This window comes from Micropterus salmoides, unplaced genomic scaffold (genome assembly GCF_014851395.1).
Source record: "Micropterus salmoides isolate LMB-PRFRI ecotype aquatic unplaced genomic scaffold, ASM1485139v1 Ms_hic_scaffold_4, whole genome shotgun sequence".
Classification (NCBI taxonomy): domain Eukaryota; kingdom Metazoa; phylum Chordata; class Actinopteri; order Centrarchiformes; family Centrarchidae; genus Micropterus; species Micropterus salmoides.
This window is the reverse complement of record NW_024043372.1, coordinates 17,192,825-17,220,258: the sequence shown is the minus strand read 5'-3', so window position 1 is coordinate 17,220,258 and position 27,434 is coordinate 17,192,825. Positions and strand designations below refer to the sequence as shown.

The following is a 27,434-nucleotide window of genomic DNA, read 5'->3' as shown; positions in this document are numbered from 1 at the left end:
TTCACGGCTCTATCCAGAGTGACACGACGCCATGAGCTCATCTCCCCTGGAGTGCTTGAACAAATGCTATGCTGATTGACGTTACAGATACACCCCAGTATTTTCTAACACATAGTGCAAGTACTGCATAGCAAATCTGGCACCTTTTTATGCAGTATTTTGGCGGGCATGTACTGCATCTGATCTTGTCCACAACAGCATTTGAAACTGTCCTGACCTCAACTGTGCACTTCAATCAGTGCAACCATATGAATGGCTTAATAGGTTTCCCGGCTAGGCTGTGAAAAAGCAGACAGTTGGCTTTTCTGATGGAAAGGAGGGATATGTGCATACAACTAGGGATGTCGCTGTAACCGCAATTTTGTAATACCACGCTATTGACAAGCCAACCGCAAGGGAAGGGAAGCATCCGCAACTACTGCAATTTTAGGCCTACTGATAAATTGTGTGTAGGCTATTTTTCCCCGCCCACTCTGTTCGCATCCAGCACAGATGAGTTTCAGTCTCCTTTATAGACACAATGGCTGCTGCTCTGGTATCAAAACCAAATGTAACTTTGCCAGTTTGGGAATATTTGGCTTCCAACCAAATGAAAATGGAGAGCCAGACAATTTAGATGAGGCCATTTGTAAAATCTGCGCCAAATAAGTCCCTGTTAAAACGAGAAAACACATTGAATTTGAGGTCTCCCCTAGCTGTTTATCATCCAGCTATCAAAGCACAATTGCATCCTTCAGCATCAAGTCACGGAACAGCCGCAAAAGGGACAGGTCAGGCCGATTCAAGCCGAGAGATAGGAGTGGCTGGAGCCTTTGCACGAGTTACCAAACACAACTGTGAAAGTAACAGGCACAAATGCCTTACATCAGCTGTTGTGCAATATCTGGTGGAGGAGATGGTTCCATTTAGCACGGTGGAAAAACCTGCGTTCAAGTCAATGCTTTTAAAATTCGATAAGCAGTACGAGTTGCCCGGCAAAACTTACTTCTCAGAGACTGCTGTCCCGAAAATGTACAACACAGTAAAGGAACTGGTTCAAAGCAAGATCAAGAATATAGACTACTTTTCTGCCACAACTGATATGTGGTCACGTGTCAATATGACTCCTTATATGAGTCTAACAGTGCATTATCTGACCACAGAATGGGCTCTTAAATCACGTTGCCTTTATGTCACAGAACCACACATCTGAGAATATTTCAGATGCCCTCCGCCACGCATTTGATGAGTGGTCCCCGGATGAAAAGAAGTTGGCCTGTATCACTACTGACAATGGGGCAACATTGTAGCAGCAGTGAACAAGTTGAACTGGCCGTGGCTGAACTGCTTTGGTCCCAATTTACATTTGGCAGTGACAAAGGCAATGGCTAGCATTAAGGACCGCACAGCCAGAGCAGTTGGCCTGTGCCACTCTTTGGCCAGTACGTTCTCTCAGAGCTGGCTGAACAGAAGAGATCTGGCAAAAGCACAAGTGAAGCTCAAAATCCCCCAGCACGGCCTCATACTGGTAAGTTATTCACGCTAGACTACTAAATGTATTATAGAGATAGAGTTCACACTGGCTAATAGGCCCATAGCTAAACTCTATTTTAAATTGCTAAATTCAGTCCTAATTTAATTATGTCCAGGACTGCACTACAAGATGGGGCACCAAATGGGCAGAAAATGGTGGACAGCGTCTTGGAGCAAATCCCAGCTATCAAAAGAGTTTTGGATGACAGGCGACACCAGCATCTAAGTCCAAGCTGGCAGGACATCGCTGTCCTTGAGTCTGTGACTGCAGCATTGAAACCTGCGGCTGAGTTTACGGATCTGCTGTCTGGCAAGAGCTATGTTACCGTGTCATCAGTCAAAACCGTCCTGAAACTCCTGACTGGGGATGTTTCGAATTTTTAGAGGAGGATACCGCCTTGACATCTGACATTACGCAAAAGATGTGTAGTGTTCTCGAGGAGAAGTACAAACAAGCTGCCTTACAAGAACTTTTGGCAAAGTCCAGCTTTCTGGACCCTAGATATAAGGGGAATCATATCGATAACAGAGGAGACAAAAAACGCACCGAAGAGATACTGGGAGTGAAGGACGGAGGGAGCGGTACCAGTGCGACATCAGTTGAAGAGTCCTCTGTACAAGTGGTGCCACCTGTGGCAAAAAGGAGAGACCTGCTTAAGTCACGGACAACCACCTCCGTGTCCATAAAGCTTAGTTCACACTACACGATTTTAAGCCCGATTTGCCAGTCAGCGAGCTCGGTGACCGTCGGGCTGTGATCAGGGGTAAATCAGTGATCGATCGGCGGTTGCCAGTCGTTATGTGTGAACTACTCAAGGATGCGTCAAAACGGCTCCCCAACACATTTCTGACACATCACCGATGTCTGCCAGATATCTAGCATGCCAAATATCTGGAAGATTTCACCCATATTCTTTGTCTTTATAATTGCTATCTTTATAATAACAACAACTGTTTCGTGTGTAGGTTCTTATCATTTCCCGTTTCACATTTCATGTGTGTTTTCTTGACAAAAACGTGGTTTAGAGACCAGCGTCGGGTGGCAGAGCCGCGGTCAGCTCGTGTAGTCTGTGACCCCCTGTCACCGATCAATCACGTAGTGTGAACGCAACAACGACTTCAAGACTCCCGTCACAAGACGGCAAGTTGTCTAGTGTGAACACAAAACTACTGTAGCTGGTGTGGAAACATCGCAATGTAGTGGCGGGATGCTGTTACTTCTCAGGTCACAAAATCAACATGCATTGTGGGAGATGTAGTTTATGGCAGCATAGACTTTTATTTTAGGACAATCATGAATTTTTAAAGCTTTTGCGGGCCACATAAAATGACGTGTCGGGCCGGATTCGGCCCGCGGGTCTTGAGTTTGACACGTGATTTAGATGTTTAATAGAGAGCCAAAGTCGTGACGCCACGTCTGGGCCTAGCCTTTGTTTCACCAGCCCCTGTAGCTCAATATAATCTCTTGTTCAGCATTTCTTTCATTGGTCTTGTGCGTTCCTGGAGTTCACTTTCTATATTCTGCCACAAATCTCTATCCACCGCAGCACTCGCTACTTTTCGCCCTTGTGATATAAACTGAAATATTAAATAAACAATGATAGTTTTATAGCAGATTGTTGCTCATAGTAGTACCATCTTTATCTGGACATACAAAGCGAGCCACACGACATACTGTTGAGAAAGGCTCTGCTCCTAAGATGTATTTTTAGTTATTTATTTTATTTGGTTTTCTTACTTTTGAACAGAACCTGTAAATTCTCAATAGATTATCAAGCTAATTATGGGAAATCAGGATATAGGATAAGTTACTGCTAACCTATTTAAAACACTAAAGAACTTAATCTCAACAGTAACCCCAAAATCTTAACGCACATTTAAACTTAATCATTTAAAAACATGACACCATGTGCAGCAAATTCCGCAGGCTGCATCCGGCAATCAAGTTGGTAATTGGCCATCGAGGTCCTGCGTTGACCCGACAGTGCCGCAAACAAGCACACACACACACAAACGGGGCATGAATAATCAAAACACATAATGATGAAGGAACTGACAAAGATAATCTCACACTCCAGCACAGACACAGAGCACACACACCAATGAGTTCAACAATGTCTTTTGGGTCATCAAACTGGATAACATCTCCTGTTATTTTATGCATCATGGGAGAGAAAGGGCTTGTATTTCCTCTTTCTCTCCCTCTCTCTCTGCCTGTCTCCGTTTTCTAGATCAATACTACCCTGTTTATCTTACCAACCTGATATGGCTACCCTGTCCTCGCCCCAGCCAGCTAGCTATTGGTGTGGTGTGTGCGTGATTCTGCACATGTCCCCAGGCAGCTGCAACATTATACGGGTATATAGTTTTCATTTGGAGTAGAAACCAAATCTTTATGCTCCTAAAAATAAAGCTGTTTTTCTTTTCTCTCCAGAACATATTATACTCTCCATCGCCCTGAGCATTACGGGCCTCTGTTACAAAGTCTCATAGCTTTGGTATGACCCACACTATAATAGTCTGAAAGTCAAAGAAAGACCAACCGGTGCTGATGATGGGTGGCAAAATCAGTTTTTTTCTCTGAATGTAGCTATCTGATGTGTGCTATTAAACACATGACACTTAAACTGAGTTACAAGAGTAAACAATAACCAGTATTAGTGATTTAATAAAATCATTATAGAACTGGTGAAAAACTAAAGAAAAAACAAACAAACAAAAAAACCCAGATAGAGTGACGGTGTCAATAAATCAGGGAACCAATATTAATAGACTGCATGTGCGGAAAACCAGCACTGCTGCGTGTTTAGACCAACAGTGTTAATATCCATAACCAGATTCAAAATCCATTGTATTAGCAGAAAGCCAATAAAAAGCCAAACAAAAAAGTCATCAGTTAAAAGCCTCAGCCTAGTGTTTACATGCTAATGTTATGCATGCTATGACAGCATTAAGCTTCAAAGAGTAGGCTAAAGGGATTTCGGTCATTCGTTTTTAAGCTATCTTGTAATGAATAAAAGCGTCGGATAATATAACATTATAACCTGACTGACCGATATTGATATTTAAGTTTAAAAAATCTCATTATATCAGCCAAAGTTTTCTTTTTTTTTTACTTACACATAAGATAAACAAGAATAATCTCTTAGTATTGTTCTACTTCTTCTGTACTGAATGGGACAATTTGGGTGTATTTTAGGAGAAATGGTTTCATTCTCCCAGAGCACTACTATAAACATACAAATCACAGACTGCGTCCAGTTCCTTAGAATCTCAAACACTGTGGTAAAAACTTAGAAAGCGGTTCACTGGTTTCTAAAAGTCCAGAACCTACCCACCTACACTACACGGTTTTTCTGAGCAACAGCTGTGAGGAAAGTACAGGAACATGTTTCTTTCACTTTCTTTATATGTTCTTTGCTGCTCCACTTATAACTGCTGTAATAGAAATATGGATTCAGTGGACTGGTTCATATCTGTATGCATCTATTCTGACACACACATAGGTTAAGCAGAACAACGTTGAATTGTGACTAGCTACTCTGGTAGTTTGGGGGAATTACAGATCAGAAACAATGCTGTTTCAATGGAGCGAGGGTTACTAAAAAAACTTTCTGTTTCAGTTTTTTCCCCCAACGAGATGCATCATAAAGAAAGTTCCCAAACTCTTCTCAAGTAAACTATTACTGTCTGAGGAACTATTGAGGAAGAGGGGGGGCCACTGCACTTGAATTGGTAAATTAAATTTAGAGAGCAATTTTTCATTCAAGGTTCTTCATAATTAAGAGGGACACTGCAGGCTTATTGTGAGAGGACACGTAAGAGCGATGAATTATGAGAGCGACGGAAAGGAAGAAGAAAGGGGGCTGAGGAGGGGGGGCAGACAAGTGAAAAGCAGCTAACACAGCAAACTGCCTTTGGAAGCTTCAGTCTGATGCTGAATAATTCATCATCTTCCTTCTCAGTCTGCTCGACCATTAGAGTTACAAAGAGCTGTAATAGTGAAAAACAGTGCTGGGGAAAAGACTTACAAAAGGAGCAGGAATAGTGCAGAGATAAATAATGTCATTTTGTCAGCCTAATCTCCAGAGGACGGGTGGTAGTAATTTAAATCTCCATATTAGCCAAAGTTGAAGAGAAATTAGAAGAGTGTTAGATTCTTAGTACTCACGCCTTTGGTTGTGTAAAACAGTATGGGTCCATTTTGGAGGTAAACTACCACAAAAATCGGTTGTGCCCGTTTCAGTAATACTTATAGTGGGCTGCATTTAAACATGCCTTGAATGTATAGTTGATTATTTAGGGAATTAATAGCCTCATGGACTACACTTTGCTTTGTAAACTAAATCAAGCATATAGCCAAATACCTGCCTGTAATGCCTGTACCACTGCGCACACTAAAAACACCAGGGTAATTTCATCAAACCATTTTCTGGGTTAGTTGTGTTAGGTTAAAATTATGGGTTATTTTTCAGAGTAACCCATGTTCTGGGTTATAAGGTTGGCTTTCTCTCTCTCAAATTCAAATTAACTTTATTGGCATGAATGTGTAGCAACCACCCCGCAGTTGTTCTGGAATTTTCTCATAACAGTCATTTCAAATAACCGTCGTTTCAAATAACCATCGTTTCGCTCTCGATCCGTTTTGGCCTGTGCTTCTTCGGTGCAACTTTGTTGTGTATTCAAGGTAAGCAAGTATTTTCATTGTTGATGTAACGTAAACTTTTCTGTGTCCATGTCCCCGCTAGTTGCTACGTTGAGACTAGCGTTAGCCGTGGTAATTCTGTGGTTGCCATGTACATCTAACTAGTTTAAAGTCTGTGTAAAATCACACATGACATGACACAACCAATGTTTGAAGACTTTAAGCCTTAAGTTCAATCCAGTTATTGAATGTTGTCGATTGTTTGAGAGTTGTTTATTTTTCAATTTTTTATATAGAGTTTAATTAAAATTTAATGCAATAAAAATGTAAAAGTGCTCGAAGTGTATAATATTGTCACAGTCACCCCTAATCACATGTCTTCCTTTGTTCTGTTTTCCAGCCACTCATCTGTTTCCATGGTTTCTGTCATTTAGTTTATCTGCATCACCTGTGTTTAGTTAATTACCATCATCATCATCGTCATCATCTGTTCCACCTGTGTTCTGTTAATCAATGTTCATCTGTGTTAGTATTTAGTTCTTTTAGTTCAGTCAGTCTTTGGTTGTTTTACTTTGTAGTCTTGTTTAGTGTGTGTGTACATCCTGCCTGTCTGTACCTTTTGGAGTTACTTTATTAGTAAAACATTTGAATTGGAACTTTGGACTCCTCCTCCTCTTCTTCTTCTGCCTGCACCACACCGTGACAGATGTAATGTAAAACAAATTTTTATTTTCAGAAATAAGGCATACTGGCATAGTAACCCAAGTTAGGTTATTTTTGACCCAACTCCTGGGTTAAAAAGGGACCAACTAATTTCTGGGTTATTTCAACCCAGATATTGGGGTTGTTCTTTGGGTTATATTAACTACAATGTTGTTTTTTTTAACCCAACATTTGGGTCAGGTATTTAACCCAGAGGTTGGGTCAAAAAGAATAACACAATTTTCTGGGTTGAAATAACCCAGAAATTAGTTGGTCCCTTTTTAACCCAGGAGTTTTTAGTGTGTGCTATTTGCTGTATTATTATTATTTTTTACTGAATTTATTGTAGGCTTCCACACAGGTCCACTTCACTGTCTTCTCTTGCCATCAAACACTGACATTCTTCAGCTTCACATCCCATTCAAGACCTACTGTGGGTAGGAAATTAAAGATGCCCTGTAGAGTTTTGTAAACAAACACAAATTACATTTACATTTAGTGCTACTCACCAAAACACAATGTGTGTGTCATTGAGGTCTAACAAATGTATTAAATGCATTTCATTCCTCATTACACATTTGCAAAAACAAAGTTTAAACATTTTGTTTAAATACATGTTTACTAGCTTGCAGTCTTCTTCTTCTCTGCCTGGGACACTGTTACTTTTCCTGATGCATTACCGCCTAGGGGTGGGAATCTCTGGGCACCTCACGATTCGATTATGATACAGAGGGCTGCGATTCGATTATAAAATGCTTATCGATGCATCTTGATGCATCACTTTTTCTATACAGGATCCTTGGATAATTACTAAGCATTTAATTTGAACATTAAAATCCAAAAGAAACATCTCCTAATTAGCTTAAAAGGACTTGTTTGCATGCCTAATTTACTTTATTAACCTCAGCTCTTTGGTCCATTTCTTTAACATCAGACTCCTCTGAAAGCAGACATATAAAGTATAAAAATGATTAGGATATAGCCTAGAGTATGTGTACACAGGACAGAGCTGTACACCAGTTTAGTCTAAGCTTGTACCTGATGTTGTCAACCCTTGACTAGTAGGTTAGTTAGTAATGACATACAGCTGATAATTAATATTACTTAGTTACTAATTTAGCTTAAACGTTAAATAAATATTATTTTTCACCAATAAATTTCAGGGGACCCAAGGAAGCTTTACCCATCGTTACAAAACAACAAAAAGTCATTCAGGAGTGAATGCCTTGGTAAAGAGCTGGGTTTTTAGTAGATTTCTTCAAGTGTCCAGACAGGGAACATTTCTGTGGGGATGAGTTCCAGAGGGTGGGGGCTGTGACGCTGAAGGCTCTGTCCCCAAAAGTCCGGAGTCTGGGGGACAGACAGCAGGCTCTTGTCCAGGGGAGATGTTAGCTAGCGCTAACAGCCTTCACTTTTCCAGCCGTTGGGGAAACTACTACAGACTTTTATTAACGGACACACTGTGACCTACGCTGCTCGTTTACTACCTGACTGAAACTTACTGCTAATCCACTAACTTTCACCGTCTCGTTCTGCCGCTCTCTCTCAATCGCTCGTCCTCACGCACAGGATACGTAGAGAGAAAACCATCACTTGCGCATTGATATTAATGATTGTGTGACATTTTAGTAGGGTGGTTATTCATTCTGTAGGTGTCAAATACAGGGGCACACCGGTCTCTCTGTTGTGCGCGCTCCGCATACGTTCCGGTCGCGGCACTTCCGCGAGTTCCGCCTGTTCCGCCTTTTGCGTTCCGTCAACATTATGTTATAATTATCTTTAAATAATCTATTTTTAGACATTTGTTAATCCATTCATAATATTCCACGTCAGCATCGCGATGCATCTAAGAATCGATTAATTCTCCCACCCCTATTACCGCCACCTGTAGATCTACTTGATCTACAATGTGTCAGATTTGGCCAGGTTTTTTGTTTAAAATATTCAAAAAATTAACTAACATGATCAACAGAATGTGTCAAAAGACATCTAAGTATTGCGTTGCAGAGATATCTAATGAAGCGTTAGCATGCCCTCAGTCAAACATGAGAGGATGACAAAGTAGAGCTGCCCCAAGGGCTTGTCAATCAATGCTGCTGCAGGAGCTGCTTTCTCTCCCTCGTGCTCCCCAACCTCTCGTCCCTCCACTACCTAAAAGTTTTTGTCTCCTTCCACCAATTAGATCTTCCCTGTCTCTGACTGGTTATGAAATTGTCATTGTCCTTTTAACTTCATTGTTGCAGAAGAAGTGACGCCCGCTAATGCTGGAAAAAATAAAAAGCTTAATTTATGAGGTTATTATAAAGATAAGCTCTAACGTTACATGTCAATAGAAAACAGCAGAGGAGCAGAATTTTTTTCCCCATAGACTGTATAAAACATGGACGTAGTCTCTGTGACGTCACCCATACGTTTCTGAAGAGTGACTGTGAAGCCCAGTGGGGTAGCTCCGGCCGTTGCCATCTTGGCAGTGCCTGACTTCGGCTAATACAAAAATTAGCAAAGAAGGAGAGAGCAAGGGTGGAGCTAGCAGACTGCTAGCAGTAAGCCAAGTGACGGCACCCAGTCAGTCACTCAAAGTGGCCACGACCTTAATTATGCATAACTTTAGCTTAATGCATTTGTATTAAGAATCCTCCCCCATACAGTTGTCATGAATGGGGAAATTAGATATAGAGACCAAAACTGTTTTTTGTACCAGGTTGTAAACATGTTTATTTCTGCTTTAAAGTTGGCCATTTTAACATTGGGATCTACATGGATTGACTCACTTTTGGAGCCAGGCTCAAGTTGCCATTCAATGAACTGCACACATACCTTTTCTGTAATTTCAGATCCAGACACTTCCTCCTGCAGTAACCCCTTTCTCGACTTTCCCATCACCTGACCTTCCCTGCCCACCTGTTCCCACATTTCCTCATCAGCCTTGCCGTAAATACAGTGTATATAACAACCAATGCCTTGCCAGATTGTCTATTGTGCTTCCTCCTTAGCTACCTTGTTGTTTGTTCTGAACCTTTCTGGATGTGTTTCTTTTGATCTGCCTACCTGATTTTGACTTTTGCCTGTTCTTGACCACGAGTAACCATGAACTTTTACATAACTTGCCCATTTGTGCATCTGGTTCAAACCAGGTTATCCACTGAGCCTTTACAGTAACAGAGTATCTTTAAATATAAAGACTGTCATTTCATTTCAGCATTTTTATTTGAAAGGTTTTTCTCAGATTTTTATCCTTTTTAAAATCTGTTTACACAAGTCTGAAACAGTAAACGGTTGAGTAAAAAAGCCCATTAAAACATTTACAACAGTTACATGCTGTATAAGGTATAATGACAACGTATAATAACTTGAGATGGACTGAAATGTATGTTTTACATTTCTATAATATAAAAAGAAAACTACAGAAATCAACCATACATGATTTCCTACAAGACACCTCAGTCTATTGACCTAATCTAGAAAATACACCATCCATGTTTCCACCACTGAATAAAAGAACTGAAGGATATCACTAGATGCAGACGATCCATCTGGCATCAGGGTTGAGTTCGGTACAGTGGGCTTGAAAGGAAGAGGTTGGCACCACACCCCGTGGGAGGGGTTAGCTAGCTGCCTGGCTGCCCTGGGCCAATATTAAACGCTCCCACATGCTGGACTGCAGCTTCAAAGGAGAAGCAAGAAAGAAAGAGGGATAAAAAAAGCCAGAGAGAAGCCACACACACATACAAGAAGTGTTTCTGCGTCTCTGCGTGGCCATTAAGCATTTACACTTACTATCAGTGAGTGAGGCAGAGTGCAGCCAGCGCTTATATATGAATGATGTATTTTCCTCAGGACACATTCACAACCTCCAGCCAAAACCCTACAGACACTTGCACGCGCACCACCTCCTTATTCAACTCATCCCTTTGCTCTGTCCTCCTGTCCTGCTTAACGACTTTGTTATACCTGGGCAATAAAAAATAGTCATTTTCTGCTTTTTATGGATGATTTTGTATCCAAATCCTTCACTGTTCATTCGAGAGCTTGAACCATTATCCAGTGGAACTGTTATTAATGATGACATTATGTCTTATACATAAAATGCACACATCCTCCATTGAATACAAGGCAAAAACAGAGCAAGAAGCATTATCTTATGTTACGGTTTTGCTGACCTTGAGATGAGATTTAAACAAGACAAATACAATTAGTATTTAGTAACTCATCTGCAGAAAGAAACCATGAGAGGAAAAACAGTAAAGTAGATACATAAATAAATTAGATAGGTGTTAGCAACACCTTGCAAACACGTGTGGTCTGGTGTGGAGCCACCACTGTCTACAGCCTCAGACATTGCAAATCTCAACAGCAACAAAAAGATGTATACTGCACTTAATATTTGCAGCACTGATTAACAAGTTGCAAACTCAACAGTGCAGTTATTTAATTTCATCCTTGATAGGGCCAGCTAGCTAAAAGGCCTAAGCTGTATTGCAATTTCCTTCTATAACAATTATTCTACAGATCCCTCAGTATCAATCACTGATCATATCTGTGAAGCTAAACAAACACACACAACATGGAAATGAAGATTATTGATAAGAAGCAGACCTTTAGGTCTTAACTGGTTGCTGCTCTTTGCAGTTTTTGTTCAAGGACCTATTTTTAGTCCTGCAGGTTCTGGTTTGGTCTGGCTTCAAACTGTGTCTGGCCTTCACCAGCCGCGGGAGCCCTCTCACACTGAGAGTAACTGAACATAGCCATGGTGTGTGTATTTATGTGTGTATAACAATCAAACAATCAAAAGTGGACAGTTTTTCTGTCCTCACTGTGTGTATTAAGGATTAGACCAAGTTAACTTGTTATGTCAAATACCTCTGCTACCATCGTGGTACAAATGTGTGAATCTCACACTGCAACAGATTGGACAAACATTTCAAAAATGTGTTTTATGTTGCCAATGAAAAACTGAAATGTAACTATCAATGTGAGGAATAAAATCAACCACACACGTACTACACACCTGTGTGTAGCCAGTGCACTAGTCTAATGCAGTACCTACCGGCTCAGAAGGGGTTGTTCTTTTATTTCTATTTTTGTGTCTGTATTACTGAAACCATCTCTGGCCTGCGGATTGAAAAGTAAAGGAAGCTTTTGTTCTGAACAGTGTGAGTGGGCGGCACAGTCAAAGTCCAGTGCATGCTGCTTGTCATGAAAGATTAGCACATATTCTGCCTACCTGAGTGAGAATATCTAGTTGACCTATGATGTGTTCTAGGGTGCTGGCTAGACCCGGGGGGACCCCTCCATCTGAGGCCTGGGACTGTGCTGGAACCTGGGTAGTGTGCTGTGGTAAACTCTGGGTCTGCATCTGGTGGGTGGAGGAGGAGCTGGTGCTGTGGTTTCTGTAGGTGTGGGAATGAGTCGCTCTGCAACTGCGACTGCCGCTCTGAGTGTGGGCACCAGTGTGGGAGTCCTGTCCGTTAAAATGTTCTGATGGTTCAGACGCCTAAACACGGAGAGGAAGAAGGGTGAAGAGTTGTTAGACACTCAGATGGTCTCTTATGTGCTTCACTTACAATATGATAGTAATATGAGGGGTTGTAGAGGTGTGTCATTAACTGTATGGTATAGTGTACTATTAAATAAAAAATGGCTGAAACTATGACATAGCAATCATTTAATCCTTAAACCACAAGAAGATCTTTTAAACTTGATCCCTAATAACTGTTAAACACTGAACATAAAATTATTGCTAGGGTGTTTCGAAGTTATAACAAAGTGCTGAATTACATCACTGATGAATCTCAAACTGACTGTCTGAAAGGTCATCATATCAGTAACCGTACTAGTACCATGTATCGACTATAGCAGCAATATTAGATCTTCTGAAACTTGGCCTATAAAATATATATATATAGTTCAATCATCTTTTTAAACCATTGGTATATTAATAACATATTTTGCTCAGATCTCCGTCAGGCTCTTTTTGTGACAAGACCACAAACAATTTTTTTCTGACTAGAATGATTTTCATCTTGCAGTTAAAACCAACTATTGCTCCATGCTAATGTACATACTGTGTAATGTCTTTCTTTTTTCATTTGTCTTATTTTTACAATCTATCTGTAATATTATCAACCTGATTTTCGATATTGTCCGTCCTGGAAGAGCAACAGAGGGGTCGCGGTCGTCTTATGTGGACAAAGAGAGGCGGGGCAAGCCGGTGTGTTTACCTGAGGTGTAGGACTCAGGTTTCTGTGTGTCTGAGTGTGGGGAGAAGAGAATTCCGAGGAAGGTGCAAAGAATATTTAAAATTTATAATATTAATGTTCGTGTTGATTAAAACCTGCTTTTACATGGACGTATTATGTGAAAAAAATTTAGATTTCTTTTGCTGGAGGGGCAGGGTTTTACAATCACGATGCCTGCTCAACCATCGCCGATGGCATCGTCTAATTGCCCGACCCTGACAGACACATAAAACTGAATTAAAAAAGGGGGGGGGGGTCACATTTGAGAAGATGGGCCCAGTTTTAAATAGATTTTGAACTTAGAGTTGACAATTCATTTTCAGAACTACAACAAATATTCACTTCTCTTATATTTTGCCACATAATGTAACAGCAGAGTAAGACATTAAAATGCACTATAAAGAGTGACTTAAATTAACTTTGTTTCAGTAAAGGAGTTATGGAGTCAAAAGAGGGATACTGTTGACTCTCTCTCGCACACACACACACACACAAATGCACATTCTTCACAATCACCACCACACAGAGGTCTTCAGAGACAGAATTATGAAACAAACTACTGATGTGTGCACATAGTGTTTAGTCACATAGACACAGTGATGGAGAGATGTGGTCACTGACCTTCATGTGTTCAGACTGACTGGCAATTTTTGTGTGAGTGTGTCTGTTGAAGGAGACAACTGTTTTACTCATCACCACGCAACAGGAAATACATTTGCACTGAGCTAAACATATTCAAGACTGCCGTCAGCCGTCACCTGGCTCTGCTCGTTTGCCACAGACAGGGGTAATAATACTGTCACAATAAAATGGGCAGTGATTCGCTGCAGTCATGTACAAAGGCCATGAGACGTTCCTTGATGTGTGTCAGTTCTGATGAGATAAGACAATAAACACAGAACATAAGTTTCATGGAAAGACATTTCACTAAATGTGAATGATTATTTCTAATATGGAGAAAAGAACCTGTCGACTCACTCTGCAGTTTTTTGCTCAAAATCAAAATGCACCTGTGACATCAAAAATGATGGACCACTCAGCCACAGGGAAACTCAATTATGTTGTTTTCAATATTGGAACACCCATTTTGTAGCCACAATCCACTGAAACATGCTAAATAAACATATTTAATTACCACACAATGGTACTGATAATTTATTTTGATTTAAGTGTGAACTATATCATCGTTATTAATCATCAATCAGCTCTACAACATATTTGACCTGATGAATCGATAAAACACACCATCATCAGTACTAGATATCTTTACTTTGTCGTATACTATAATGATGGATTCCTCTGCTACTCTAATTTTCTGCTCTCTCTGCTTTGTATCAAACCAGCTGCTTAAAAACAAGCACTGGTCCCCACATAAAGACACATAGACTCACATAGAAAAGATGAGGCAAACATGGATGTAGACATCTATGCATAAAGACACTTAGTGTCTCACAACACACATACACTAGAGTTTGCTGGCCAATATTTAAAGCCTAGTGTTTCTGTTGATGGTCCTGAAAAAGCTGAGTAGAAAAAAACAACATTGACTCGAAATATTGTGGGGAAGAAATGCTGCTGAAAATAATGGAGAGAAAAAAAGGGTGTTGTATTAAATAAAAATGAATTTAAAAAAAACACGAAAAACTTTTTAAACCAACATTTTCAAATAACAGATGTAGCATTTTTTTCTACAACAATTCCTGTTTTTGACAGTTTTGACATCTACATCTACACTCAAAAGGTTAAATTTCAACAACAGTGCTTTTTTCATTACATGATTAGCAATCAAAATCTTATGAGATCAGTCTGAATTATGTTATTATGACTTAACAGTTGAAGTTAAGAGTTGTCATTAGCGCTCAAGCAGTAAAGTGGTTTATGCAGTGTACCATTGTGGGCTTCATTTACCTTATACCATGTGTACACAGTGATGCTGATGCTAAAACAATATATTGTTCATGTCCTGTAACGCTGCAGCCCTAGGTGGAGCCAGGGGAAAACCCTGATACGCACAAATGTACACGCACGCATACAGCGCACACATTGTAACCACCTTCCTAATGAATCACCTGGACTGGAAAAACCAACAGTGGATAATATCCCCGAGGCCCAAATTAAACTCTTTGTCTGACACAGCGAGCCATCAATACACCCTGAAAGCTGCATTCAAAATCATTCATCAAGCTACACGCATGCACACATTATCATAGAGTAGGTTCCCAACCTGAAATTTTTTGGGTGAAACACGCATATGAACAGACAGATAACTCACATATTTCTTTTGTCTGCATCAGCAGCTGGTTCCTTAATAAACTGTATGCATGATGGCTATAAACTGAACTAGATTAAAACAAATGTCACCTGATACCCTAAAGACATTTAACAGTGTGACTGTCTCCAATTAAGACAATTACAATTCAGAAAATTATAGGCAGGGTAGGCAATTTCTTTCTAGAACAATTTTTGCCATATTTGTTGAAACTGTCGTTATATACTAATACATAATAAAAATTTAGGTGCTTTGAAAAATAGATTTAAAAAAATGGAGCGTCTGTAGTCCTCATAGGGCTGGAATAAACAGCCGTTCGGACGGAATGGAAGTGACTGTCACTCAACCTCGCTACCATAGCTACCAGCCCTGCTGCTACAGGACCACACCTACATGTGCCCACACTGTCACTCAGACCCGACGACGACGCAAAGCTAGGAGAGGTCAGACCAGAGGGCATATCTGTGTGGCTTTTCAACAATGTAGACAACTGGGGTACCCCCAAGGGACTTTACATTTTGATGGTAATTTGTCACTTTCATGAAGAATGATTCGCTAGCCGACGTAGGTACCTACTTAACATACAGCTAACGGTGGCTGCGACAGTGTGGGTGTATACTGGTGTAGCAAGCCAGAGTAGAGATGATGAATTATCAGTAGCAGCAGGTGAGTTGTAAAACAGCAGCACCGCTGTCTTGGAGATGTTAATACTGCTATGCCATGAATTATATCACCAGAAGGGATAATACTGTGCGTTTTATTTCTACTGTGCCCTCAGGTCAACTGCAGATTTGGAGTCTTCCATAACCCTGTACTTCTTACCAGTACAGAGATGCTCACAAGTCTTTGAGCTAGAGTCCAAGTCAAGTCTCAAGTCTTCAATCCAGGCTGCTTATAACACTGCATACTTATAAGGGATTCTGTAACTGTAACCCGTTTTTCACTTGCAAAGCACAACCATGTAATGTGCAATGCAATTAATGACAGCTTATTAACTACTATAAGCACAACACAACACAACCCGCTGACTCTCAAACCCAGTGTAACATTCACTAATGTTAGATAAAACTGTAACGTTACATGATCAACATTAAACCTGTAACCTGTTTTTCACTTACAGAGCACAACTATATAGCCTAATGAGTCTACAACTAATGACAGCTTATAAACTACTGTAAGTCAACACACACCCCAGATTCTCAAACCCAGTGTAACGTTATAACTAAATAAAACTATAACGTTACATGAGCAACAATAAACCTGTAACCTGTTTGCAGCCAACGGTAATAATTAATGCAATGGCAGCCAGCAGGATTACGTTAATAGACCACCACAAGTTTGGCAAGTAAACAAACTCTCATTCATCTTTTCATAACGAACGATAGTTGGACCTAACCTCTGGTAAGTCGTAGCTGAAGCAAGAAGCCAGCTAACGTTAGATGGCCAATGCTAAGTTAAACACGTTTACTGACCTAAGGTTACTAACCTATTTTGCATTCAGCGCTTCTTTGTTTGGGCCTTGTTGTATGAAGTTTTAAACCAAAGTTTAGGATGAATGGCACAGCAGCTGCAGCTGTTTGTTGTCCTCTCTCACGTGTGGTTGCGAGCAGCAGATCCGTAGTACGTGTTAAGGAGGCAGGTTATAGGTAACGGAGGGAGGGGAATAACAGCAAGCTCATCAGACTTTTCCTAAAAATAAAAATTGTTCACGAGTCAAACGATGCTGTCATTGTGAAAGCTCTAACATGCAAAACAACGAATATGTTATGAGTATAACAAAGTTCACATTCGTGTAGAAACACCCAGTGTTGAGAGGTGCATCACAGTGTTTCACACATGCATATACAATGCACTTGTCACACTTGTTCACAGGCCAGTGAGATTTTACACCACTTGCAGAATCTTGAGTGACAGTTGTTGTTGTCTTTTGCCATGGCCATCTTTTTAGGAGACCCTGAAGGCTTGTGCAGACTACACGACTTTCAACTCTTGACAACTTGCCGTCTTGTGACTGGTGTCTTGAAGTCGTTGTGGCATTCACACTACGTAACTGGTAGGTGACAGGGGGTCACACACTACGCGAGCTGACAATGACTCTGTCACCCGACGCTGGTCTCCAAACCACATTTTGTCAAGAAAACATGTGACATGTGAAAAGGGAAATGACGCCAACCTACACATGAAACAGCTGTTTGTAATTATAAAGATACCAATTATAAAAGACAAACATTATGGATTAAAGAATGGATTAGCACACACAGGTAGCAGGGATTGTCTGTGTTACAGTGAGAGCTGGAGGTGAGTAAAAAGTGTTTTGCAGTGAAAAGTAGCTGTCTGGTCCGCCAGCAGCCTGCTCTCATTGGCTGGATGTGGACGTCGAGTCGGCTGTCTCTTCCAGATATTTGGCGTGCTAGATATCTGGCAGACATCGGCGATGTGTCATTTTGACGTGTCCTTGAGTAGTTCACACATAACTTTCGACCACCAATCGATCACAGATTTACCCCTGATCACAGCCCGACGGTCACCGAGCTCGCCGACGGGCAAATTGGGCTTAAAATCTTGTAGTGTGAACTAGGCTTAAGAAACAGATCGCTGAAAGGCCGGAAGAACAACCAGCTATTCACACATCTGTGAAAGGGTGTGAAAGTTGTCATGTACAAAGTTACACCTTGGAGGACCGTCCACTTTGATTGGCTAGACCAAAGATTACACTTGGGCCCTGTCCTAGGCCAGTTTCAGGGAGGTGTGTGTGCACTCTGCAATACGGCTCAATATGATACATGTACCCTGTAGGTGATGCAAGACTCCACAACCATGCAAGCCATAATAAGGTAAGCTTTCAACTGATAACCATTTGGGGTATAGCATCAATCAAGACTCAATCAGTGCTCTGAAGGTGGGGCGTACTTTGTAGAAAGGGTCGTGTGGCCTTATGTCAAACAATTCCTTCTCACTGCGTTTTAGATGACTACATTACAGACATCAGGGTCCTATGACCAAAATATGTGCCGCCGTGGTACAGAACCGTAGCCAGATGTTACAAGAACCCTTTAGAAAGTCAACAACTCATCCATGTTCCGAAGTGTCTTCCTTTCGGTTTGCATTGAACGGGTTTTTTGACATCTCAACAGTGGATCCCCTCAGAGTAGGATGGTGCAACAAGAGGAACAAATCGACTGGATCAGGTTTAGTTTGCTTTAAGAGCTCTGCTGCGGTTCACAGATCATAAAATTTGGAATCTTGGACGTGGCCAGTGGTTTTGATCTTTTAAAAATCAGCTGGTCGCCATGAGAGACTTGCGAAGATATGGCTGTGGTGGTGAATTTGCTTCAACGCAGACTGCTGCAGCCAATCCATCCTTGCCTTCTGAGGCTTAATCACAACCATAAATTGAAACATAAAATATATACGATATTAAATGTCTCTATGATTGAACAGGTAAGGCTGGAGGGTGTGTGTGTCATAATATCATCATAAGATGTAGACAAATCTTTTCACCGACTGACACCTCAGTTAATTACAGTGGAGCAAACATTTTATAACTGCCAGTGATGCTTTTTGATGAATGAAGCCAGTGACGTGACTCAGGTCTGACTTATGCCTCTGGACTCAGTTATAGCTTACAGAACAGACAAGGGAGGGTATTTCTCACAAAACCCTTTAATTAATGCTACTTAGTCAACTTCTCCTTTTCCATTTCTCTCCGACTGCCTCTCCCACTCTTCCTTCCTTTCCTGCTACTCTTTTGTCTCCCGTTCTTCCCATTTCTCCCGATCCACATCTCTTTTAATCTCTCTCTCTGTCGTTAGGGTAACAAGGATAAACAGGTGTCTAATGGCTCTCAAATGTTCTCTCTTCGTTATTCTCACGCTTCCGCTCCCCACCTCAATCTTGTTTTTTTTTGTCTCCAATATTAATGTCTCCGCTAATATTGTCGAGCTCGCTCACATGTTCACCCTGTTTTCCTACCATTTCCCCCTCCCTCTCCCTTGCTGATTTTCTCTCGCTCCACTAGACCATTAGGCTCTCTTTAACTCCATTGCTATCTTGTCTTCCATACTCACTCGTCACACCCCCTGCCTTTCCCTCTCTCGCTCACTCTCTAACCCCTGCTGTCAAATGCATTCAACTCCCACCTGTCTTTTCACACTAGCACCTTTAAAAGGTGCACACATGCAACCAAAAACACTGTACCAGAAACTGCAGTCTATAGCACAATGCACAGAGGTCTTAAATATATAAGTGCCTTGTGGATTGTTTCACTGCCGTTGAGCGTTCTTTAATTAAGGACAGTGCCTATAATGTTTGGTCTACTATAGCATAGTTACAGCAGCCTATTAGCTCTTGTAAATTAATAAAATAATGGTGAAGGAAATAGAAACTCATACAGCTTCTGCAGTCTCAGAACCCCCCTCCTCGCTCTCCAATCCACATCCTAAAGCTGAACTGAGCGATGCAGTGGAGTTTGTATGTGTGTGTTGAGCTGTGAAGGGAAGCCTGCTGTGAGTGTGCAGCTCGTCTGTCTGCACACGTGAGTGGGAGAAAGACCCAGATGTGAAGCTAGAGACAGGAAGGGGGGAGGGCGTGAGGGGTTGGGGGGAGGGAGGTGGAGGGATTAGGGCAGATGTGATCAGAGAGAGCTGATCTGCCTGTCAGCAATGGTTGGCGTGCACATACAGACACACGCACATGCACACACTGATGCATCTTTTCTCATACAGTGAAACAACGGCACATAAAGATTTGCTCAGCTGTGTTGAGCACAGAGAGATGGCCCAAGATGAACCACACATAGTCTCAATCTTTAACTGGAGAGACCTCATTTTAAAGATGCCTTCTTGTGTTTAACAAATAGGCCTACATGTTTCTGGTAGAGTGCCCATCACTGGCAAATTAAGTACATTAAAGGATCAGATATCAATCTTGCTAATTATGAAGTCCCTGTGGGACTGATTCTGAAAGGGCAGTGGCCATAGGTGGCCTTTGCCTCTGTATGAATAAACACAGCATTACTGTCTCATTAGTCAATTTCTTCCTGGTGAAATGAGTTACAGCCAAAGGTGACAGTGTGTAATACTGGATGTTCCGCAAAGTAAGGAGAGACATTTTTAATACCTCCCACATTACGACGATTTAAACACAGACAAGAGGCTCGCTCAATACCGCCAGCATCAGCCAACAATGACCTCATAAAGAGATTCTTTGATATATCTTTTTTTAAAAAGCTTGACCTGTGGGGTTTTCTGTTATTATCTATTAACTCCCCCTGCTCTTTCATTTGTTTCTATCTGCGAGATGTCTCTAGTTTTCCTGTTCATCTGTGCGCATGTGATGTACTGTGATGTGAAATTGCTTTGCTTGGCTACAGTCGCATCTGCCATGATCACGAAAAGTCTGGGTGGGGACGCCACTTTTGAATACGCTAATAATTTAACTCTGTGCAAGTGACTATTAGCGCTGGTGTTTGTGAATTGGACTTTTTTGCAATAAGGCTCATTTGCATAGAAAAGGGCCAATTTGGGCCAAATGTATGCATATTAACTGATAAATACATGCAAAAACACCAAAGCACCAAGGGGTGCTCCATTTCACCCTTTGCAGGTGCTCTTCAATTTACACTGCATTTTATTTGTGCAGGTTTAGCAGCTGCAAAAGCTGTGGAATCATTTTGTGAATTCACGAGCGAGTGTATGATAACATGCACAACTTTTTGCTTGGTGCTTGAATGAGTTCATGTTCTACAAAACAAGCTCTACTGATAAGTCCTGTAATGCATGGTTATTTATACTTCATTAGTTGCTAGTAGTTCCTTTCTGCTTTTGTGCCTTCCATTTGTAGGAATGTTCTCTTACTAGTACTTACATGTTGCCGATTATGTTACTATGATTAAAGTGACTTTGGTGGTGCTAGTAGACTCAGCCATGCCTAACATCTCAGCCATGCCTAACATCTAGCCTAACATCTCAGCCATGCCTAACATCTAGCCCCTAACACTGTTATTAAACCTATAATAGTCATACAAAATATGAGTGTATTACCATAGTAAACTATGTACTGTACAATACTAGCTATTATGGTTGCTACTTCCATGAAGGCCTACACTTTTTTTCACTTTGCTTATAAGTAGTTAGTCTTAGATTTACTTAATTAACATTTGTTAGAGTAAATAAAATGTATACATTTCTGGGATATAATGCATTTGTGCAGGGGTCTTTTTGTTATTTTTTTTTTTTACAACCCTCAATTTGTAATTATACAATTCCAATTTCTGCTTATGAAGTGTACTCTTGAGTGTAAACAGGCTGATAATATTCACAATTTGGGCTGCTCTTTAATTAGTTTGCAATCTGGCTTTTGAATGTATGAGTGGCAGTAGTGTTCCACAACTCACTTCATGGCTGCTTTCAAAAAGAACATCCTGTTTACTATATTCTGCCTCCCTGAAAATAAGTCAGTTTATAACAGCACATTAGATCCACTTTTCCTATATTAGAGTACCTCTCTCTGTTTTATCTCTCTCCCCTTTCAAACTCATAAAGGCTTTGAATAGTCTTTCCAAGAGAGAAGAAAACGAACACATTTGGGCGAGCTGGTGACATTTTTCTCCTTTGCTTCCTCTCAGGCAACTTGTGTGTGTGACTTGCAGCGGTTTATGGGAGATGAAAGGGCCTGTATTAATTATAAATTATGAACGAGTAAATTATACATGAAAAGGAAAATCTGGGAAGCTAGCACTTCCAGGTGCAGTTACTACCATTACTTTAAGTTTAACAACTGGCAAAATGACAATTCACATAAGCGGATGAAAGAAATGTCACTGCCAGGAACTAACTCAGGTTAATGAGGTTAAAGTGTATATGTGGAAATTGTTAAATAAACTGATAAATATTATCAGAACATTTTTAGAATAGTAATAGTAGAAGTCAAAATATGTATTTGGTAATAGAATAAAGGAACTACTGTGTGAAGACAAATAATAAAGCAGTTTTATTGTTTCAATTATTTGTTTATGTATTTTTTGACTTGATGTTTCAGTTGGAGCTGAGGGATCCCTGTGGATATCAGGCCTGCCACTGAATAAGGCTTCCATGGTAACAGCACCATTAATGACATGTTTAACACGCAGCTGTCAACAAAAGCCTAAAAAGTAAAAATGTCAAACTCTGCCAGGGCTGGTTCTGACATATTTCCTACCATCAATTAAAACTAATATGTAGCCAGCCTAATCATTACACCAAGCTAGCCCAAATCTCTATTGGAAATATTGGAATTGAACACTTATTTTATGCATGGGTTTTGCCTTTTGCATTTGTAGCTCTGTGTTTTAACTCTACCCAGAATTGAAATACTTTGCATGCACTTTATGCACATATTTAAAAAGAACTGCATTATTACCTTCTAATTTCAGAGTCAAAACGTGATCTCTTTAAAAAGAAGAAATAAATGCAGTAAGATATTTTTACTTATTCTGTTCCTTGTTTAAGAAAAGGAGTGAAAAACTGTGTTTTTTTTTCTTATTCTCCTAATTGTCTAATGTCCAATATGTTGGAGAGCTAATGTTCCAGAGTTAGCAGTCATCAAGGTTATTATCATTAACAAAGACGAACGAAATAATGAAAACTAGATGTGAAAAAACATTGTCGTTAACTGAAATAAAAATAAAAATGAGGCTTTACAAAAAAACGATAACTAAAACTGTATTGTAGGTTTGCAAAACTCACTAAAACTAACTAAAATGAAAGAGTAAATATCCTTAGATTTTTTATTTATTTAAAAGACCTAATAAGCCTACATTTTGAGTGAATATGAAGAAATTGACGCTGTGGGGCAGTTGGTCTGGCCGGACCTATGGGCTGGACCAGCAGTTCAGCAGTGCACGCAGTGATTAGCTGATAGCCACCTGTTGCTGGGCCACCGTTGTGTTATGCTTTTGACCTGCGCGAAGAGCTGGCACGCTGCATGTCCGTCAAGAGAGTCCGGGGTCAGGGCGGCGTCTGGCCGCAGCGTAGCAGGTGGCGACCGCTGTTACGAGGAAAGCCCAATGTAACCTTATAGGGAGGCTAACTTAGCTGCAAGTAGGGATAGGCTGTGTAGTTAGTGGGATTTGAACATGTTTGGTATTATCTTTTATACATACATGTGTATAAAATAATATGAATGCAACAAATGTATGGAGTTGTGTTTAGTTTGGGTTGCAGGAAGTGAGTCACTGTCTTGGTGGTTTTCTTTTCCTTGTTTTGTTCTGTTCTGTTCAGATGGTCAAGCTTAGAGCTCATCTTGCATGTGTGATAAACTTGCCCCTTGCCCACTGACTGTGAGCTGCCCTTGCACTGGGTTAACGTGTCTGCTGGTCATTATATTTACTGCATGTCAGCTAGTGTGTGTTTTATGGGGTCACTGATATCTCAGCCAAACTGTCTCTTTGTGCTTCACATTGTTTTAAAACTTTTTTTTTTGATTAATAAAGGTTTAGATTTTAATATAACTGCTTTCCAATCATACTTGCCTTCAGGGTGCTAGGGATGTGTTGTCTGTGGCTCCACTATCTTTCCAAATTTTCCATTTGTCCCCGACTAAGGATTTGCATAGTCGAATCAGAATCGCCAAGTCCTGCCTATAGTCGACTGATCACCGGTCTTATGCAGCGTTTTCCATGCATTACTGCTGCTGACAACTGTATTGCACTTCACGGTTTCCTCGCGGGTCTATTTCAAGTAGCCGGCTATTTAAAAACGATAAAATATTTTTTATGTGGTTCATCAACGGTGATAAATTATCCGAAAGTCCCGCGAGGTGCGGACAACTCGGCACAACACCGGTGAAGCTGGGGCTCCGCCTCTTCAGCATGCGTTCCTCCACTGCCACTGCACACGTACACGCTTCGCTTACACATGCGCACTGACAACCCATGGTTAGGGTTACAATTTTGGATTTATTCACGCACTGCAAAAACCTTTATTGAAAGTTTTATTCTTTTTATATATTTATTTACAGCATTAAAAGTTGAAATGTATATTGTAATAGGCTGTATATTAACTTATTGGGAGAAAACTGGTAGTTCTATGTAAAATCAGACGTTGAGCACGCCCATATCGCCAAAATGGCATGATCCTTGTTTCACTGCGATGCTTCCACTGTGAGATTGACAGTCGAATCAGGCTCCGCCCATCGAAGCATCGAATCTTCGACTATTCAGCCCTACTGTCCATCAATTGTATTTCACCTCCATTTATATTATTTCACCAATTTTAACAAGAATTATAGCGCTAGAGACTGAATGAATTTCTGGGAACCCACGAATGCAAGGCATCGCGGTTCCCAGTACCAGGGGAGTTAGGAACCCTATTGTAATCGCTCAGATTTTATTATTTTTTTCTTCCGTGCATAAAACTCATACTGCAGCCTACACGGTGCACACGACACAAAATTTGGAGCGTTAATGTGGGACGATCCCCTGAGGGCCTGTGCAAAATTTGGTGGAACTCGCCCCTAGGTGGTGCAATTTAATCCCAAAAAATTGTTCCTCTATAACCACAAGTTGCATTGACATGAAACCACTGTCGAGCATGGGCCCCTTACTACAGGCACCAAAGTTCACTCAAATATGCCCATAGGTGGCGCTCTTATTGCAGATTAAAGACGTACAAAAAATCCCACTGATTTACATGAATTTTATATCTCCATAACCACAAGTCTGATTCATACCAAATTTGGGCCAATTGTTCCCCATGGGGCCCTGATAACACCTGAAAAATTTGGTGCAATTCGGCCTAAAGGTGGCGCTATAATCGAAGCTCAAACAATGTCAGACAATCCCATTCATTTCAATGGGATTTTCAACCAAAGGACATTTTGCCTCATAACTACGGCCCACTACATCGCACATTCATAAATGCTGCCGTTTACGATGGTATAGGACACGCCTCTGTGCGATGACGTTTTCATTTTGCTAAATCGCAAAAACTGGAGAACCTATTTTAATTAACTCCTCTGAAGCTGCAAGTCCGATCGCCACAAAACTTGGCACAGACCATCTCTGGACCAAGCCGAACAAAGTTTGTACAGGGAATTTTGATCCGCCAAAAAATGGCCGAATTACAAGCTAACACATTTTTGCGCAAACGCTAAAAACAGGATGTCATCTCAGATCTTACGTTTGCAATGGCCGATACACCAAACTCAGAGACCTTATCTGGCACCACCTCTCGAGGGCCTGTGTGAAATTTTGCATCAGCCTGCCTCTAGGTCACGCTCTTAATTAGAAAGCAAATAACACTCCCATAGACATACATTCATTTCAGATCTCTGTAACCGCATGCCCCTTTCATTTATATCTCTGCTCATTTATTCTCCACGAGCCAATTAATTGGGACAATTAATCATGGCGGGCCCGGGCCGACTCGCACGATCCTCCGCGGGGCCAGGGGGAGCGGCTTGGACCCCGCTTACAACTGCTTGCAGTTCTAGTTGTACTTAATGTTTGGTGAAAAAACTAAACTGGACTGAACTAAACTGAACTGAGCTTGGCATCCTGCAGCAACAAAGACTAAAACTAATAAAAACTAAACTAAAACTAAGAAATTGAAATTGAAAACAAAGTCAAAACAAAATAAAATAAAAACTAATGAAAAATCCTAAACTATAATAACCTTGGCGGTCATATGAACTTATAGAGCTAGAGCTGTAAGTTGTGCTGTGCAGTGTGTCTCACAGAAAGTGCTTTTATCGTTATGAAGGAAAATTAAAAAATATTTTCTGGTTTTCCCAACTCTGATTTATGAAGTTTCCTGATGGACAAATAGCTTTTTATTTCTTGGTAGCTTAACACTAACTATTGGTAACAGTAACGTTATGTATGTTAAAGTACATGGGATTTATTGTTTTGTTTTTTGCTGAACTCAGGGACAAAATTTGACGAAATTCAAAACTGAAGTTACTTCAGGCATGTTAGGATGTCTGTGCTGCTTGACCCCAATATATGTTTAAGTGGGGCCCACATTTCCCAAATGGCCATAATTATGACAATAAAACCCAGGTTCAAACATGCCAGAATTTCGTTCAAAATTCTGAGACTATATTGAGACTACATACTATGAGTATATATAAAGACTGAGGGAATCAAAAGGATTTTGAAGTGGATTCAGATTAAATAATATGCTATCAAACCCAGCTACACGAACTGGGCTAAACTGACCAGACAACAACCAACACACTGCAGTACAGTATAAAAAAAGACACAAAAAATTACAGGACAAATAAATTTACCATGTAAAAATGCATGTTTTTTAGATGATAGAGAGCCAACAAAAAACAGATCTGAACCATCTTGCACCTCGTTTCTTAATCAAGCAGATATGAAGTAAAGCACTGAACCGTCATACAGCTGTATCTGAAAAAACCATCATTCCCAATGAAAGGGTTCAGTGGGGTTTTCCAAGAACAGTAGTTCTCAGAAGAAGAGAATACATTTCATACATTGCACTAATCATCTCTCTCCACATGGTCCAACTGCCCATTTTCTAATCACCCTTTGAGGCACATCTCTAATAATGGCTGTTGAGTGGAAGAGCAATTAAAATCCATTTACAATCCTGTATCACAGCAGCGAGAGCAAGAAAGACAGTCAAGACAGAGAAGAAAAAGAGCCCCGAAGGGTCCAAGGATGGCATAGAGAAAACGGGTGTTTAAAAGACATTAAAAGTTTTGTACTTTGTACTGTTTTGTACACTGCTCAAGTCTATAAAGACGCCTTCACATATCTGATATGCTTAAACACTTGCTCCAAATTGCTATTGGCCAATACTGGGCCTAAGTTGACTGATGAAGCTTTCTGATAAATAAGAGTTTTGTTCACCTACTGGTTTGACAAAGGTTAAAAAAAGAATCTATGGAGAAACATCTGATTCTGTTGTTCGCCATCCCTGATTTGCAGAGGGAAGATATGTAACAACATATCATTGCTGGCACACAACGTCAACAAAAACTAAACTAAAAACTACATGTGTTTGCCATTAAAAGGTACAAACACACTTGGCATGAGAAGAACTGTAAATAAGAAATATAT

At 40.5% G+C, this 27,434-nt stretch overlaps 1 protein-coding gene across 2 annotated transcripts in view; it reads right to left on the bottom strand.

Moving 5' to 3' along the window:
- Nucleotides 1-27,434, bottom strand: part of poc1a (POC1 centriolar protein A) — a 58,638-nt gene that overhangs the window by 3,882 nt on the left and 27,322 nt on the right. Inside the window, exons 9-10 of one of the 2 annotated variants that reach the window (XM_038697492.1) lie at nucleotides 12,084-12,353; nucleotides 9,618-10,523 (exon numbers count right to left, since the gene is read on the bottom strand). In XM_038697492.1, the coding sequence (XP_038553420.1) occupies nucleotides 10,464-10,523; nucleotides 12,084-12,353 (330 nt within the window). In that variant the 3' untranslated portion in view covers nucleotides 9,618-10,463. Of the gene's footprint in view, nucleotides 1-9,617; nucleotides 10,524-12,083; nucleotides 12,354-27,434 lie in introns of those variants that run through there. The other variant, XM_038697491.1, reaches the window with a different exon arrangement.